Source organism: Oncorhynchus masou, unplaced genomic scaffold (assembly GCF_036934945.1).
Source record: "Oncorhynchus masou masou isolate Uvic2021 unplaced genomic scaffold, UVic_Omas_1.1 unplaced_scaffold_2175, whole genome shotgun sequence".
In the NCBI taxonomy this organism is placed as follows: Eukaryota; Metazoa; Chordata; class Actinopteri; order Salmoniformes; family Salmonidae; genus Oncorhynchus; species Oncorhynchus masou.
In genome coordinates, this window is record NW_027016832.1 from 24,360 (window position 1) to 44,288 (window position 19,929).

The 19,929-nt window shown below is 44.0% G+C and overlaps 1 protein-coding gene across 1 annotated transcript; it reads left to right on the top strand.

The window, feature by feature from the left end:
- The first annotated feature begins 3,250 nt into the window (after positions 1-3,250).
- Positions 3,251-17,572, top strand: LOC135539210 (protein FAM167A-like). The gene is made up of 4 exons (XM_064965034.1): positions 3,251-3,456; positions 12,022-12,561; positions 12,871-13,308; positions 15,298-17,572. Exons 2-4 carry the CDS (start codon positions 12,493-12,495, stop codon positions 15,559-15,561), a joined length of 771 nt encoding a protein of 256 aa, XP_064821106.1. The 5' UTR covers positions 3,251-3,456; positions 12,022-12,492; the 3' UTR covers positions 15,562-17,572.
- The last annotated feature ends 2,357 nt before the right edge of the window (positions 17,573-19,929 follow it).

Consider the following 19,929-nt stretch of genomic DNA (forward strand, 5'->3'; position numbering starts at 1 on the left):
TCTTAACAACACTGTCATCTCAGATTTTCAAAATATACTTTTGAACCATAGCAATTCACTAATTTGTGTAAGAGTATGCAAAGCTAGCTTAGCATTTTGAGTAGCATTTAGCACGCAACATTTTCACAAAAACCAGATAAACCAAATAAATAAAATCATTTACCTTTGAAGAGCTTCGGATGTTTTCAATGAGGAGACTCTCAGTTACATAGCAAATGTTTAGTTTTTCCTGAAAGAATCTTTGTGTAGGAGAAATCGCTCCGTTTTGTACATCACATTTGGCTACCGAAACGAACCGAAAATTCAGTCACCAACAACGTCAAACTTTTTCATCTTGGTTTTGCCTGTAGCTCCCGTTCTAGGGCACGCACAGAGAATATCTTTGCAGTTCTGGAAACGTCAGAGTGTTTTCTTTCCAAAGCTATCAATTATATGCATAGTCGAGTATCTTTTTGTGACAAAATATTGCGCTTAAAACGGGCACGTCTTTTTATCCAAAAATGAAATAGCGCCCCCATAGCATCAAGAGGTTAAACAAATCTAAATATATTTTATATTTGAGATTCTTCACAGTAACCACCCTTTGCCTTGATGACAGCCGTGCACACTCTTGGCATTCTCTCAACCAGCTTAACCTGGAATGCTTTTCCAACAGTCTTGATGGAGTTCCCACATATGCTGAGCAACTGTTGGCTGCTTTTCCTTCAATCTGCAGTCCAAATCATCCCAAACAACTCAATTATGTTGAGGTCGGGTGATTGTGGAGGCCAGGTAATCTGATTCATCACTCCCATCACTCTCCTTCTTGCTCAAGTAGCCAACACACAGCCAGGAGGTGTGTTGGCTCATTGTCCTCTTCAAAAACAAATGATTGTCCAACTAAGAGCGAACCAGATGGGATGGCGTATATCGCAGCAGAATGCTGTGGTAGCCATGCTGGTTCAGTGTGCCTTGAATTCTAAACAAATCCCAGCGTCACCAGCAAAGCACCCCCACATCTCCCTCTCCATGTTTCATGGTGGGAACCACAGATAGGTAGATCATCCGTTCACCTTCTCTGCGTCTCACAAAGACACAGCGGTTGGAACCAAAAATCTCAAATTTGGACTCATCAGATCAAAGGACAGATTTACACTGGTCTAATGTCCATTGCTCGTGTTTTTTGGCGCAAGCAAGTCTTTTATTTTTAATGGTGTCCTTCAGTAGTGGTTTCTTTGCAGCAATTCGACCTGGAAGGCCTGATTCACGCAGTCTCCTCTGAACAGTTGGTGTTGAGATGTGTCTGTTACTTGAACTCTGTGAAGCATTTATTTGGGCTGCAATGTCTGAGGCTGGTAACTCTAATGAGCTTATCCTCTGCAGCAGAGGTAACTCTGAGTCTTCCTTTCCTGTGGCGGTCCTCATGAGAGCCAGTTTCATCACAGCTCTTGATGGTTTTTGTGACTGCACTTGAAGCAACTGTCAAAGTTCTTGAGATTTTCAAGATTGACTGACCTTCATGTCTTAAAGTAATGATGGACTGTTGTTTACCTTTGCTTATTTGAGTTGTTCTTGCCATAATACTTGGTCTTTTACCAAATAGGGCTATCTTCTGTATACCACCCCTACCTTGTCACAACCCAGCTGATTGGCTCAAATGCATTAAGAAGGAAAGAAGGAAAGAAATTCCACAAATGATCTTTTAACAAAGCACACCTGTTAATAGCTTGTTTATATTTTGAAAATGCCAGAACTGTTACCTGGATTAAGCCATCCCCTATAAAAACAGGGCGGCAGGTAGCCTAGTGGCGTTGGTGGATCAAATCCCTGAGCTGACAAGGTAAAACTGTCGTTCTGCCCCCTGAACAAGGCAGTTAACCCACTGTTCCTTGGCCGTCATTATAAATAAGAATTTGTTCTTAACTGACTTGCCTAGTTAAATACAATTTAAAAAATACAGACACTAAATAACATATTTAATACATTAGTTTCATCTACACAAGCCTAACCAAAAAGGGGGTGGTCAGGGCTCAATATCCTCATTAAAGTTATCCCATTTTTGCTGTTGTTGGGATATGAGAGCAATCTAATCAGACTCCCCTCTACTTATTTATGCCACAATACACATGTTCAAAGGAGGGTCCTAGTAATGATGAGTTTATGGCATTATCATTGGGCCCAAGCCTCCACAAAAAGTTCCAAAAGCTGCCAGAAGAGGAAGCAGAAAGAGCTGTTCGACCTTTATCTCTCAGTACATCTAACGGTCTTGTTGATGGTATCACGTTAACTTATATACTATAATAACGTATATACTATAATAACGTATATACTTTAGTAACTTATATACCATTTTAACAGATACTATATTAACTTATACTATAATAACAGAAATACTATATTAACCTATATACTATAATAACATAACTATTATAACATATACGGTAATAACGTACATACTATTATAACTTAAATATAATAACATATACTATAATAACATATATATATATATATATATATATATATATATAGTTGTTCAAAGTGTCTATTTCACCCTATTTGTATGTGTCCCCCTTTGTAAAAACAGTAGTGCTTCTGTTGTTGAATTAAATAAAACAAAATAATCTAAATCTTTTGCTTCTGTCACAGTTGCTTCCGCGTTGGCCCATCGCAGCCGGGGGGCACGGGGCTAACGGTCTCAATGGCGCACTAGACCTATGGGTCCTGGTCAAAAGCAGTGCACTATAAAGGGAATATGGCGCCATTTGGGAGACCAGCAGGCCGAGACTTGACTGGCATTCCCGAGGCGTCTCCTGGCAACCTCGGTCTCCTGACTTTGCCCCTATGCTCCCCAACGAGTGATGGGCATTCCGAGTATTTTTGGTGAGTCGGCTCAATTGGCTCGGTTCACGTAAAGTATCCGGCTCATTTGCTTCCCAAACCTTTATGTTCAAAATGCTTAAAAATGGACCAACCATGACAAAATTGCAAATCTCCAATATAAAGACCAAAAGTTAGACTACCATTATGTCAGATGGCCAGCAAAACATTTTTTTTTACGCACTGAAAAATCAGCGTGCACCAGATTGACACACTCTCCCGCTATGTGTTGCTTCTACAGTGAGGATTCACTCTCTTTACATAATTATTTTGTAATTTATCTGAAGAAAAACGTTTGTTTTGAGCTTAAAAAGCAGTAGCAGTATGCAAATAAGCGAGACAAATGAACGGCTCTTTCACCGATGAGATTCGGTTCCCGACGTTGAACAAAAAGATTCATTGAAAAAGAGCCGTTCGCTCGTGAACGACCCATCACTAACCCCTACATTCATTAAACAAGTGGGCTGAATTTGGACTGAAATAACTGTTACTCATATCACTGATAGCGGGTGTACGCAATCCGCTCTTTAATGAATTGCCTTTAATCAGGGATGGACTGGATTTAATCCGATCGCGCAATAGGTTACGAGAACGATCCAGGTAAATGTGCGCCATGCATGCGTCTGATTTAGTTTGGTAATAGGGGATTCCTACACTGCTTTACATTCTATTACATTCAGGCCAACATAAGAGAAAAATACTTGAGCATGATGTATTTTAGCCGTAGAAAAAGCTATACGGCGATAGAACAGCGCAACATGTAACATTATTGGTTTATCCAATGAATTGGAATATCACATTGCGCATTTCAATAAAATGTATCATCTTCAATCTCTGAAGTCATTTAGTCATTCAAACGTCATAATATACTACTGCGTAACGCAGCACAGTGCTGTAGGGCTAATCTAAAAAAAAACATTTTCTAAAGGGTTTCTCCCCGGAAAATGAAATGCCAGAAACTGCCATGAGAATTTCGACGCGGTTGAAATATTAACTCGGACTGCATGCGTAGCCTAATGTCTGGCCTTTTCTCAAGGTAGCTCCAATGACGGGTAAACGCTCTGTAGATACAGTTTACATATTCAGAACGGGCTTCAATCTCACTGCAATGTTATTGCAAAAGAGGATACAGCCTAATGCAAATAAAGAGGGCACAGTGCACGCATTGTTTCGTATTTATTTAGCGCACATTATTTTATCACAGTTCCTTGTTGATCAATAGAATATCTCTATAGCCTTCTGTATGATCAATAGTGATATGTGTGTGTGTGTGAGAGAGAGAGAGAGAGAGAGAGAGACAGAGAGAGAGATGAGAGAGGAGAGAGAGAGAGAGAGAGAGAGGAGAGAGAGGGAGAGAGAGAGAGAGAGAGAGAGAGAGAGAGAGAGAGAGAGAGAGAGAGAGAGAGAGAGAGAACAGTCTCAGTCCAGACATTCCATGCAGCAGGTAGTCATGACTACATGAGTGAACATTAACAGTTCAGCAGTATCCTGATTAAGAAAATTTTTTTGAAAAGTCAGATCTGAACTGAATTTTTGTTACTGAATCACCAAACACTAAATGTTATGTTACTGGACTGGAGAATCACCAAACACTAAATGTCATGTTAACTGAATCACCAAACACTAAATGTTATGTTACTGGACTGGACTGAATCACCAAACACTAAATGCCATGTTACTGGACTGAATCACCAAACACTAAATGCCATGTTACTGGACTGAATCACCAAACACTAAATGCCATGTTACTGAACTGGACTGAATCACCAAACACTAAATGCCATGTTACTGGACTGGACTGAATCACCAAACACTAAATGCCATGTTACTGAACTGGACTGAATCACCAAACACTAAATGTCATGTTACTGAATCACCAAACACTAAATGTCAAGTTACTGAACTGAAATGAATCACCAAACACTAAATGCCATGTTACTGAATCACCAAACACTAAATGTTATGTTACTGGACTGGACTGAATCACCAAACACTAAATGTCATGTTACTGGACTGAATCACCAAACACTAAATGTCATGTTACTGGACTGGACTGAATCACCAAACACTAAATGCATGTTACATGAATTAAATGCCATGTTACTGGACTGAATCACCAAACACTAAATGCCATGTTACTGAACTGGACTGAATCACCAAACACTAAATGCCATGTTACTGGACTGGACTGAATCACCAAACACTAAATGCCATGTTACTGAACTGGACTGAATCACCAAACACTAAATGTCATGTTACTGAATCACCAAACACTAAATGTCAAGTTACTGAACTGAAATGAATCACCAAACACTAAATGCCATGTTACTGGACTGGACTGAATCACCAAACACTAAATGTCATGTTACTGAATCACCAAACACTAAATGCCATGTTACCTGACTGAATCACCAAACACTAAATGTCATGTTACTGAATCACCAAACACTAAATGTCATGTTACCTGACTGAATCACCAAACACTAAATGTCATGTTACTGAACCACCAAACACTAAATGCCATGTTACCTGATCAAACACCAAACACTAAATGCCATGTTACTGAATCACAAACACTAAATGCCATGTTACTGGACTGGACTGAATCACCAAACACTAAATGTCATGTTTACTGACTGACTAAATGCCATGTTACTGAATCACCAAACACTAAATGCCATGTTACTGGACTGGACTGAATCACCAAACACTAAATGTCATGTTACTAAATGCCAAGGAACTGGACTGAATCACCAAACACTAAATGTCATGTTACTGGACTGGACTGAATCACCAAACACTAAATGTCATGTTACTGGACTGGACTGAATCACCAAACACTAAATGTCATGTTACTGGACTGGACTGAATCACCAAACACTAAATGCCATGTTACTGGACTGGACTGAATCACCAAACACTAAAATGTGAACCACCAAACACTAAATGCCAAGTGGACTGGACTGAATCACCAAACACTAAATGCCATGTTACTGGACTGAACTGAATCACCAAACACTAAATGTCATGTTACTGGACTGGACTGAATCACCAAACACTAAATGTCATGTTACTGGACTGAACTGAATCACCAAACACTAAATGTCATGTTACTGAATCACCAAACACTAAATGCCATGTTACTGGACTGGACTGAATCACCAAACACTAAATGTCATGTTACTGACTGAACTGAATCACCAAACACTAAATGTCATGTTACTGGACTGGACTGAATCACCAAACACTAAATGTCATGTTACTGAACTGGACTGAATCACCAAACACTAAATGTCATGTTACTGGACTGAACTGAATCACCAAACACTAAATGTCATGTTACTGGACTGGACTGAATCACCAAACACTAAATGTCATGTTACTGAATCACCAAACACTAAATGCCATGTTACTGGACTGAACTGAATCACCAAACACTAAATGTCATGTTAACTGGACTGAATCATCAAACACTAAATGCCATGTTATGTTACTAAATGGTTACTGAATCACCAAACACTAAATGTCATGTTACTGGACTGGACTGAATCACCAAACACTAAATGCCATGTTACTGTCATGACTGGACTGAATCACCAAACACTAAATGTCATGTTACTGGACTGGACTGAATCACCAAACACTAAATGTCATGTTACTGACTGAATCACCAAACACTAAATGTCAAGTTACTGAACTGGACTGAATCAAAGACTAAATGTCATGTTACTGAATCACCAAACACTAAATGCCAAGTTACTGAACTGAATCACCAAACACTAAATGTCAAGTTACTGAACTGGACTGAATCACCACAGACTAAATGTCATGTTACTGGACTGACTGAATCACCAAACACTAAATGCCATGTTACTGAATAACCAAACACTAAATGTTAACTGGACTGAGTCACCACCCACTGAACAGAGTGCCCCATGGTGACGGTGGGGTTATGGTATGGGCAGGCATAGCTACGGACAACGAACATAATTGCATTTTATCAATGGCAATTTTAATGTACAGAGTTACTGTGACAAGATCCTGAGGCCCATTGTTGTGCCATTCATCTACCTTCATCACCTCATGTTTTAGCATGATAATGCACGGCCCCAATTCCTGGAAGCTGAAAATGTCCCAGTTCTTCCATGGCCTGCATACTCACCAGACATGTTCCCCATTGAGCATGTTTGGGATGCTCTGGATCGACGTGTACGACAATGTGTTCCAGTTCCTGCCAATATCCAGAATCTTCACACAGCCAATGAAGAGGAGTGGGACAACATTACACAGGCCACAATCACCAGCCTGATCAACTCTATGTGAAGGAGATGTGTCACGCTGCATGAGGCAAATGGTGGTCACACCAGATACTGACTGGTTTTCTGATCTAAAAAATCACGTGAAATCAATGTATTAGGGACTAATGCATTTATTTACATTGACTAATATCCATATATGAAATGTAACTCAGTAAAATATTTTACAAATGGTTACATATTGCGTTTTATATATTGTTGTTCAGTGTAGTAAGACAAGAGAGAGGAGAGGTGTGTTTGGCAGGATTGCTGATCTCTGTAAGATCATTGGTCGATGCGTATTAATTAAGGTTGTAGTCGGAGAGAGATTAGGTCTGGGGCATGTATCAACCGTCTCAGAGTAGGAGTGCTGACATAGGATTACATTTCTACCACATTGTTGAATACTTGTTTCTGATTGGTTTGAAAGGCATGCTAGGTTGTGCTTTATTTCTCTGTAATGCACGGCAACAACCAACAGCTATGAAGAGGTTCCCAACCAAACCATATCGGTAGTTTGTTCTATTTGCACGGTTGTTATACAACAAAAACATTTGTTACTGATTGAACAACGTTTGTCATTGGCTTGATGGTTATTCTAGAGTCTGTATTGTAACAGTGGTTTCTCTAAACCTGTCCTCGGGGACCTCCATCTTGTTCAAAGGATTTGATTTGATCCAGAGCTAAACACACCTGATTCAATATGAATCAGAATGGATTCAACATAATTGATTCAATATGAATCAGAATGGATTCAACATGAATCAGAATGGATTCAACATGAATCAGAATCAGAATGGATTCAACATGAATCAGAATGGTTTCAACATGAATCAGAATGGATTCAACATGAATCAGAATGGATTCAAGATGTTAATTCATTATGAATGAATTCATTATGAAGCCATTGAAAAAAATGACTCCAGTGAGCTAGTTCAGAGCTATAACATTTGAGAACAGAGGTTTGAGAACCCCTGCATTCTAATCAAATCAAACTTTATTTATACAGAACATTTCAGACATGGAACACAGCACAATGTGCTTCACAGGAAAAACTAGGAAAATATAAACTGAAGTATTTACTACACAACATGAGGATATAAAAAAACTAAAGAACAATAAAAAATGAATTATATTATCCATTATGACAACTGTCTTAGTTACTATGGATTTGAATGTAGATGTAGATTATGTGTGATAGGCAGGTCAGTGATCAATGACCTGATAGAAATGAAACCAAGGGCATGTTTCACGTAAGACCTGTGTTACCTGTCTACCGTACGGCTGCATTCCAAACGGTTCCCTGTTACCTGTATACCATACGGCTGCATTCCAAACGGTTCCCTGTTACCTGTTACCTGTATACCGTACGGCTGCATTCCAAACGGTTCCCTGTAACCTGTTACGGCTGCATTCCAAACGGTTCCCTGTTACCTGTATACCGTACGGCTGCATTCCAAACGGTTCCTGTTACCTGTATACTGTACGGCTGCATTCCAAACGGTTCCCTGTTACCTGTATACCGTACGGCTGCATTCCAAACGGTTCCCTGTACGGCTGCATTCCAAACGGTTCCCTGTTACCTGTATGTACGGCTGCATTCCAAACGGTTCCCTGTTACCTGTATACCGTACGGCTGCATTCCAAACGGTTCCCTGTTACCTGTATACCGTACGGCTGCATTCCAAATGGTTCCCTGTTACCTGTATACCGTACGGCTGCATTCCAAACGGTTCCCTGTATACTGTACGGCTGCATTCCAAACGGTTCCCTGTATACCGTACGGCTGCATTCCAAACGGTTCCCTGTTACCTGTATACCGTACGGCTGCATTCCAAACGGTTCCCTGTTACCTGTATACCGTACGGCTGCATTCCAAACGGTTCCCTGTTACCTGTATACCATACGGCTGCATTCCAAACGGTTCCCTGTTACCTGTATACCGTACGGCTGCATTCCAAACGGTTCCCTGTCAACTGTATACCGTACGGCTGCATTCCGAACGGTTCCCTGTCACCTGTATATACGGCTGCATTCCAAACGGTTCCCTGTTACCTGTATACCGTACGGCTGCATTCCAAACGGTTCCCTCTTACCTGTATACCACGGCTGCATTCCAAACGGTTACCGTACGGCTGCATTCCAAACGGTTCCCTGTCACCTGTATACCGTACGGCTGCATTCCAAACGGTTCCCTGTCACCTGTATACCGCACGGCTGCATTCCAAACGGTTCCCTGTTACCTGTCACGGCTGCATTCCAAACGGTTCCCTGTTACCTGTATACCGTACGGCTGCATTCCAAACGGTTCCCTGTTACCTGTATACCGTACGGCTGCATTCCAAACGGTTCCCTGTTACCACCTGTCCAAATTCCCTGTATACCGTACGGCTGCATTCCAAACGGTTCCTGTAACGGTTCATTGTTCACCTGTATACCGTACGGCTGCATTCCAAACGGTTCCCTGTCACCTGTATACCGTACGGCTGCATTCCAAACGGTTCCCTGTTACCTGTATACCGTACGGCTGCATTCCAAACGGTTCCCTGTTACCTGTGTGCATTCCAAACGGTTCCCTGTATACCGTACGGCTGCATTCCAAACGGTTCCCTGTTACCTGTATACCGTACGGCTGCATTCCAAACGGTTCCCTGTAACCTGTATACCGTATGGCTGCATTCCAAACGGTTCCCTGTTACCTGTATACCGTACGTGCGTACGGCTGCATTCCAAACGGTTCCCTGTTACCTGTATACCGCTGCATTCCAAACAGTACTGCTGCATTCCAAACGGTTCCCTGTTACCTGTGTACCGTACGGCTGCATTCCAAACGGTTCCCTGGTTGCATTCCAAACGGTTCCCTGTTACCTGTATACCGCATACGGCTGCATTCCAAACGGTTCCCTGTTACCTGTATACCGTACGGCTGCATTCCAAACGGTTCCCTGTTACCTGCTGCATTCCAAACGGTTCCCTGTTACCTGCGGCTGCATTCCAAACGGTTCCCTGTTACCTGTATACCGTGACGGCTGCATTCCAAACGGTTCCCTGTTACCTGTATACCGCACGGCTGCATTCCAAACGGTTCCCTGTTACCTGTATACCGTACGGCTGCATTCCAAACGGTTCCCTGTTACCTGTATACCGTACGGCTGCATTCCAAACGGTTCCCTGTTACCTGTATACCTGCATTCCAAACGGTCCCTGTTACCGGCTGCATTCCAAACGGTTCCCTGTTACCTGTATACTGCATTCCAAACAGTACTGCTGCATTCCAAACGGTTCCCTGTTACCTGTATACCGTAAGGCTGCATTCCAAACTGTTACCTGTATACCGTACGGCTGCATTCCAAACGGTTCCCTGTTACCTGTATACCGTACGGCTGCATTCCAAACGGTTCCCTGTTACCTGTATACCGTACGCCTGCATTCCAAACGGTTCCCTGTTACCTGTATACCGTACGGCTGCATTCCAAACGGTTCCCTGTTACCTGTATACCGTACGGCTGCATTCCAAACGGTTCCCTGTTACCTGTATACCGTACGGCTGCATTCCAAACGGTTCCCTGTTACCTGTATACCGTACGGCTGCATTCCAAACGGTTCCCTGTTACCTGTATACCGTACGGCTGCATTCCAAACGGTTCCCTGTTACCTGTATACCGTACGGCTGCATTCCAAACGGTTCCCTGTTACCTGTATACCGTACGGCTGCATTCCAAACAGTACTGCTGCATTCCAAACGGTTCCGTTACCTGTATACCGTACGGCTGCATTCCAAACGGTTCCCTGTATACCGTACGGCTGCATTCCAAACGGTTCCCTGTTACCTGTATACCGTACGGCTGCGTTCCAAACGGTTCCCTGTTACCTGTATACCGTACGGCTGCATTCCAAACGGTTCCGTTACCTGTATACCGTACGGCTGCATTCCAAACGGTTCCCTGTTACCTGCATTCCAAACGGTTCCCTGTATACCGGCTGCATTCCAAACGGTTCCCTGTTACCTGTATACCGCACGGCTGCATTCCAAACGGTTCCCTGTTACCTGTATATACGGCTGCATTCCAAACGGTTCCCTACGGCTGCATTCCAAACGGATCCCTGTTACCTGTATACCGTACGGCTGCATTCCAAACGGTTCCCTGTTACCTGTATACCGTACGGCTGCATTCCAAACAGTACTGCTGCATTCCAAACGGTTCCCTGTTACCTGTATACCGTACGGCTGCATTCCAAACGGTTCCCTGTTAGTACGGCTGCATTCCAAACGGTTCCCTGTTACCAGCATTCCAAACGGTTCCGTTACCGTATACTGCATTCCATTCCAAACGGTTCCCTGTTACCTGTATACTGTACGGCTGCATTCCAAACGGTTCCCTGTTACCTGTATACCGTACGGCTGCATTCCAAACGGTTCCCTGTTACCTGTATACCGTACGGCTGCATTCCAAACGGTTCCCTGTTACCTGTATACCGTACGGCTGCATTCCAAACGGTTCCCTGTTACCTGTATACCGTACGGCTGCATTCCAAACGGTTCCCTGTTACCTGTATACCGTACGGCTGCATTCCAAACGGTTCCCTGTTACCTGTATACCGTACGGCTGCATTCCAAACGGTTCCCTGTTACCTTCACAGTGCACCACGTATGACTAGGGAATAGTAGGGCGCAATTTGGGACACAGAGGCCTGTATAAAACTCCCACGTCAACAGACTGTGGGAACTAAGGCTACGCTGAATCATTTTAGTCAAGTAATTTCTGATTTGCCCAGAAGCTTCAATCTACTTTACTCAGCAAGTGTGAGGGGAAAAAAAAACATTATATTTGACATCATTGTTTTCTCTGTTCGTGTCTTTGATTCGTAGACACAAGAGGACGCCTCATCCCAGACTGGAAACACCAAGGATACACAGAGGAAGCTTTGAAGAGGGAGCTCTCAATGAAGGAGGCTTTTTTCAAAGTTACTTAAATCCTAATGTGGATTACCTCTATCTTTGTGCTGTCCTCATAAAGAAACCATCAGAGCCAGTCAGAATGGTGACGCAAGATCTAGAACTTCCTTCTCACACCCACAGAGAATGGTCTATTACATTGAATTAAACCACAACACAAAGGGCCATAACCACCATTTTACAGTGTAGAGCTACAACAGAACACAGGTAGAACAAAGAATTGTTCTAATCTATTCTCACAAGATCTACAACCACCCGCTCACAAACAAGTCAGAGCGACGGAGGCCCCGGTGAAGAGTACATCATACTGCGACCAACTTCTCTTGACTACTACCACTAGTTTGATTCTAGTAGCCAGGTGTGGTTCTTATTCCCGGGGTTGTCATGGAAGCAGGCTCCACCCCCAGGATCAAGGTGTATAGTGCCTGGGACCCGGTGGAGGAGACAGACCAGGTGAGATACAATCTGTCCCACACCCGGTATACTGCCAAAAGAGAATGGGCCTCCCATCTGTGCCTGGTTTCTCTCTAGGTTTCTTCCTTTTAGGGAGTTTTTCCCAATAGCCTCGCGAGCCACACTGATCTTGCGAGCTTCATACATGTAACACATATTTATGTCAGCTCGCGACATTAGTGTGGCCCGCTAGGCTAATTTCTCCGACATGTGCTTCTGCTTTGGGGTCTAGGCCGGGTTACTGTAAAGCACCAATTTCTGAATTAAAAACAGGCTTAATAAAAAACATTGGTTTGATTGATTGACCAGGTGGAGGAGGAGAAGGAGGGTTCGGCTTCAGAAGACCATATGATGAACCTCAAGGCCCTGGCGCAGAAGCTGAGGCTGGAAACACGGAGGCTGTCCTACATCGAGTGGAAGGCCCGTTTAGAGGCCCATAGCACCAAAACCCTGACTGTACCACAGCAGAGCACCAGGGACTTAGTGGAGCCAGAAGAGCAACGGGTAGTGCCCCAGAGTGAGGGCAGGTCAGACAGTGAGAGCACCAAATGTCTGGCTGAACCACAGCTAGAGCAGGAGCTCCACGCAGAGCAACAAGAGGAGCAGGAGAAGGCCAAACGACAACCGGGGGAGCCCAGAGAGAGCCTCCTGACCTCGGGTTTGACCTGGCAGCACAACCTGCCCTCTGGAGTGCCGAGGAGATTTAAGAACGTCGATGAGGCTGTGGGGTGGCTCAGGAAAGAACTGGTGAGAGCAACAGAAGTATTGGTGACTGTTTCTTGGTTCAGTGCTGTATCTCCAATACAACTGAATTCAAGTGAGAGGGGCTTTCTGTCAATGCTAGGGGGAGGGGCTTCCTGTCAATGCTAGGGGGAGGGGCTTCCTGTCAATGCTAGGGAGAGGGGCTTCCTGTCAATGCTAGGGGGAGGGGCTTCCTGTCAATGCTAGGGGGAGGGGCTTCCTGTCAATGCTAGGGGGAGGGGCTTCCTGGTCAATGCTAGGGGAGGGGCTTCCTGTCAATGCTAGGGGGAGGGGCTTCCTGTCAATGCTAGGGGGAGGGGCTTCCTGTCAGGGGATGCTAGGGAGAGGGGCTTCAATGCTAGGGGAGGGGTCAATGCTAGGGGGAGGGGCTTCCTGTCAATGCTAGGGGGAGGGGCTTCCTGGTCAATGCTAGGGGGAGGGGCTTCCTGGTAATGCTAGGGGAGGGGCTTCCTGTCAATGCTAGGGGGAGGGGCTTCCTGGTAATGCTAGGGGGAGGGGCTTCCTGTCAATGCTAGGGGGAGGGGCTTCCTGTCAATGCTAGGGGGAGGGGCTTCCTGTCAATGCTAGGGGGAGGGGCTTCCTGGTAATGCTAGGGAGAGGGGCTTCCTGGTAATGCTAGGGAGAGGGGCTTCCTGGTAATGCTAGGGAGAGGGGCTTCCTGGTAATGCTAGGGGGAGGGGCTTCCTGTCAATGAGAGTTTAAAAATCCAGTCACACTTTCCCAAAATTCCAAGGTTTTCCAGAAATCCTGATTGTAGAATACCCAAGATCAATATCAAGATCAATATCAAGATCAATATCAAGATCAATATCAAGATCAATATCAGGATCAATATCAAGATCAATATCAGGATCAATATCAAGATCAATATCAAGATCAATATCAGGATCAATATCAAGATCAATATCAAGATCAATATCAAGATCCATATCAAGATCCATATCAAGATCAATATCAAGATCCATATCAAGATCCATATCAAGATCAATATCAAGATCAATATCAGGATCAATATCAGGATCAATATCAAGATCAATATCAAGATCCATATCAAGATCAATATCAAGATCCATATCAAGATCCATATCAAGATCAATATCAGGATCAATATCAAGATCAATATCAAGATCAATATCAAGATCAATATCAAGATCCATATCAAGATCCATATCAAGATCAATATCAAGATCCATATCAAGATCAATATCAAGATCAATATCAGGATCAATATCAAGATCAATATCAAGATCAATATCAAGATCAATATCAGGATCAATATCAAGATCAATATCAAGATCAATATCAGGATGTAATAAGTAGCATGAAATCTAGAATCCTCCAACCAGGATTTCTGGAAAAGTTGGGAATTTGGGGAAATTTTCGCGGAATTTGGTAACCCTATTAGAGTTTGTTGACGCATCAACATTCCGCAGCATTGTCTACTACACCCTTGGTGGTTAAGGCCAGACTACACCCTTGGTGGTTAAGGCCAGACTACACCCTTGGTGGTTAAGGCCAGACTACACCCTTGGTGGTCAAGGCCAGACTACACCCTTGGTGGTTAAGGCCAGACTACACCCTTGGTGGTCAAGGCCAGACTACACCCCTGTTGTTAAGGCCAGACTACACCCCTGTTGTTAAGGCCAGACTACACCCCTGTTGTTAAGGCCAGACGACACCCCTGTTGTTAAGGCCAGACTATACCCCTGTTGTTAAGGCCAGACTACACCGAGGGCTGTTGCGGTGACCATATTACCGACACACTGGCATTAACATCTACTGTCAACATTAGAAACAAACTATTCAATCGAATCACACCTTTTAAAGGCAATGTTTCTACGTTCACAGTAAACTTTGCATCTGTCTGCTCAATCGGAAATTAACGTTAAATGTCATTAGCATTACAATGCAGATCTTCCACGGTCAGTTTTGAATCTATCCCTAAATCTCTATCCCCCCTCCCCCTCCCTCCAGAATGAAATGCCTCTCCAGGACCAGCAGTTGGCCCATCAGCTGATGCGTCTCCATAGCGACATCAACAAACTGAAGATCGAGCAGACGTGTCACCAGCACCGCCGTATGCTCAACGATGCCACCTACGGGCTGGAGGAGAGAGATGAGTTGAGCGACCTACTCTTTGACTCCCCCGTCACCCCCGGGTTCGGACTCTCCACCCCGCTGAGACTCATAGGGGTCACCAAGATGAACATAAACTCGCGACGCTTTTCCCTCTGCTAGCAGGAGAGAGAGAGAGAGATGTTAGCCACATCTCTGCTAGTAGTGCCAGATTAGGATGGCAATATTCCGGAAGCTTTCCTAACATTTTATTTTCTTCTGATACTGGAAATCTACAAACCAGGATTGTTTTCTATGTCAGTGGGAGGAGCATGTAGTTTGTTTTCTATGTCAGTGGGAGGAGCATGTAGTTTGTTTTCTATGTCAGTGGGAGGAGCATATAGTTTGTTTTCTATGTCAGTGGGAGGAGCATATAGTTTGTTTTCTATGTCAGTGGGAGGAGCATATAGTTAGTTTACTATGTCAGTGGGAGGAGCATATATATGGTTTCCAGAAATCATATCAGATGATGTAAATTCCCCCAACAATGAAGCAGCTACAAATCCTCCTCTTAACATCACTGACTATTAGATATGATGGCACTTTAAAAAAATTCTGATCCGGTCCCAGGCCGGGGTTCCACATTCTGATCCGGTCCTAGGCCGGGGTTCCACTTTCTGATCCGGTCCTAGGCCGGGGTTCCACTTTCTGATCCGGTCCCAGGCCGGGGTTCCACTTTCTGATCCGGTCCCAGGCCGGGGTTCCACATTCTGATCCGGTCCCAGGCCGAGGTTCCACATTCTGATCCGGTCCCAGGCCGGGGTTCCACATTCTGATCCGGTCTTAGGCCGGGGTTCCACATTCTGATCCGGTCTTAGGCCGGGGTTCCACATTCTGATCCGGTTCCAGGCCGGGGTTCCACATTCTGATCCGGTCCTAGGCCGGGGTTCCACATTCTGATCCGGTCCCAGGCCGGGGTTCCACATTCTGATCCGGTTCCAGGCCGGGGTTCCACATTCTGATCCGGTCCTAGGCCGGGGTTCCACTTTCTGATCCGGTCCCAGGCCGGGGTTCCACATTCTGATCCGGTCCCAGGCCGGGGTTCCACTTTCTGATCCGGTCCCAGGCCGGGGTTCCACATTCTGATCCGGTTCCAGGCCGGGGTTCCACATTCTGATCCGGTCCAGGCCGGGGTTCCACTTTCTGATCCGGTCCCAGGCCGGGGTTCCACATTCTGATCCGGTCCCAGGCCGGGGTTCCACATTCTGATCCGGTCCCAGGCCGGGGTTCCACATTCTGATCCGGTTCCAGGCCGGGGTTCCACATTCTGATCCGGTCCCAGGCCGGGGTTCCACATTCTGATCCGGTCCCAGGCCGGGGTTCCACTTTCTGATCCGGTCCCAGGCCGGGGTTCCACTTTCTGATCCGGTCCCAGGCCGGGGTTCCACATTCTGATCCGGTCCCAGGCCGGGGTTCCACATTCTGATCCGGTCTTAGGCCGGGGTTCCACATTCTGATCCGGTCCCAGGCCGGGGTTCCACATTCTGATCCGGTCTTAGGCCGGGGTTCCACATTCTGATCCGGTCTCAGGCCGGGGTTCCACTTTCTGATCCGGTCCCAGGCCGGGATTCAACATTCTGTTCCAGTCCTCGGCAGGGTTTCAACATTCTGTTCCAGTCCTCGGCAGGGTTTCAACATTCTGTTCCAGTCCTCGGCAGGGTTTCAACATTCTGTTCCAGTCCTCGGCAGGGTTTCAACATTCTGTTCCAGTCCTCGGCAGGGCTTGACTTTAAAAGCTAATTTTGACGCCTGAGCCGACATCCACAGCATTCGTCACTCTGCACACTTGGTGGAAATTGACTTCAGAGTGCAGTGCGTTTAGCACCAACCCTGGCCTTGTAACTACACACCTCTCGCCGTTGTAGCCGTTGTCTTCTGCTTCCAGCTCAATGACTAACCTTTTTCCCCTCCTGAAGTGAAATCTACATGTCTGTTCTGTTACATGTACAATAATGCCTTACTATGGTTTCTTACAAAAAAAGTGTGTCTATTTAACATGGATAGTAGCTAAGTAATGACAATGAATAAAAGTAGTGATGCCTTCTGTTATATTTAAATTGTACTGTTATGTATAGACCAGGGGTGTCAAACATACAGCCCACGGGTGGTTTGAGTAAAAGAAAATGTATACAAGTTTGAAATAAAAATTTGGGGGGTGTGGTGGGGGGGGACTCAATACACTTTAAAACGACTAAAACCAAATCAAAACAGTGTAGAAAGTATAATGGATCTACATACAAAGTATGTCCAGCTTTGCTAATAGTCACCTAAATGAAAGCTAGACATTCGGGGAGTATCGTAAAATCCCAAAAACGATGGATAGAGGAAATGTTTTGCAAATTTTGACGGCGAGGAAATATCACCAATTCTCAGTTTGGCCCTTCAGACCTCGTTGAAGATGCAGCCTCCGTGGCAAAGTGAGTTTGACAGCCCTGATATAGACTATAAATAAAATATGGTAAGCAGTGTTGTGCTTCATGTAGGTGTTTATCTCTTAGTTGTTACTCTTGTCAATGGTTAACCGAGCCATAGCCAGGTCTTGGTACAGAAGATAGAAGAGAAACTCAGAAGGTATGAGAGATACTCAGAAAGTAGAAGAGATACCCAGAAGGTAGAAGAGATACTCAGAAGGTAGAAGAGATACTCAGAAGGTATGAGAGATACTCAGAAGATAGAAGAGATACTCAGAAGGTATGAGAGATACTCAGAAAGTAGAAGAGATACTCAGAAGGTAGAAGAGATACTCAGAAAGTAGAAGAGATACAGAAGGTAGAAGAGATACTCAGAAGGTAGAAGAGATACTCAGAAGGTATGAGAGATACTCAGAAAGTAGAAGAGATACTCAGAAGGTAGAAGAGATACTCAGAAGGTAGAAGAGATACTCAGAGATACCCAGAAGGTAGAAGAGATACTCAGAATGTAGAAGAGATACTCAGAAAGTAGAAGAGATACCCAGAAGGTAGAAGAGATACTCAGAAGGTAGAAGAGATACTCAGAGATACTCAGAAGGTAGAAGAGATACTCAGAATGTAGAAGAGATACTCAGAAGGTAGAAGAGATACTCCGAATGTAGAAGAGATACTCAGAAGGTATGAGAGATACTCAGAAGATAGAAGAGAAACTCAGAAGGTATGAGAGATACTCAGAAAGTAGAAGAGATACCCAGAAGGTAGAAGAGATACTCAGAAGGTAGAAGAGATACTCAGAAGATAGAAGAGATACCCAGAAGGTAGAAGAGATACTCAGAAGATAGAAGAGAAACTCAGAAGGTATGAGAGATACTCAGAAAGTAGAAGAGATACCCAGAAGGTATGAGAGATACTCAGAAAGTAGAAGAGATACCCAGAAGGTAGAAGAGATACTCAGAATGTAGAAGAGATACTCAGAATGTAGAAGAGATACTCAGAAGGTAGAAGAGATACTCAGAAGGTAGAAGAGATACTCAGAGATACTCAGAAGATAGAAGAGATACTCAGAATGTAGAAGAGATACCCAGAAGGTAGAAGAGATACTCAGAATGTAGAAGAGATACTCAGAATGTAGAAGAGATACTCAGAAGGTAGAAGAGATACTCAGAAAGTAGAAGAGATACCCAGAAGGTAGAAGAGATACTCAGAAGATAGAAGAGATACTCAGAATGTAGAAGAGATACTCAGAAAGTAGAAGAGATACTCAGAAAGTAGAAGAGATACCCAGAAGGTAGAAGAGATACTCAGAATGTAGAAGAGATACTCAGAATGTAGAAGAGATACTCAGAAGGTAGAAGAGATACCCAGAAGGTATGAGAGATACTCAGAAAGTAGAAGAGATACCCAGAAGGTAGAAGAGATACTCAGAATGTAGAAGAGATACCCAGAAGGTAGAAGAGATACTCAGAATGTAGAAGAGATACTCAGAATGTAGAAGAGATACTCAGAAGGTAGAAGAGATACTCAGAAGGTAGAAGAGATACTCAGAAGGTAGAAGAGATACTCAGAAGATAGAAGAGATACTCAGAATGTAGAAGAGATACTCAGAAAGTAGAAGAGATACTCAGAAGGTAGAAGAGATACTCAGAAGGTAGAAGAGATACTCAGAAGATAGAAGAGATACTCAGAATGTAGAAGAGATACTCAGAAAGTAGAAGAGATACTCAGAAGGTAGAAGAGATACTCAGAAGATAGAAAGTAGAAGAGATACTCAGAATGTAGAAGAGATACCCAGAAGGTAGAAGAGATACTCAGAATGTAGAAGAGATACTCAGAATGTAGAAGAGATACTCAGAAGGTAGAAGAGATACTCAGAAGGTAGAAGAGATACTCAGAAGGTAGAAGAGATACTCAGAAGATAGAAGAGATACTCAGAATGTAGAAGAGATACTCAGAAAGTAGAAGAGATACTCAGAAGGTAGAAGAGATACTCAGAAGGTAGAAGAGATACTCAGAAGATAGAAGAGATACTCAGAATGTAGAAGAGATACTCAGAAAGTAGAAGAGATACTCAGAATGTAGA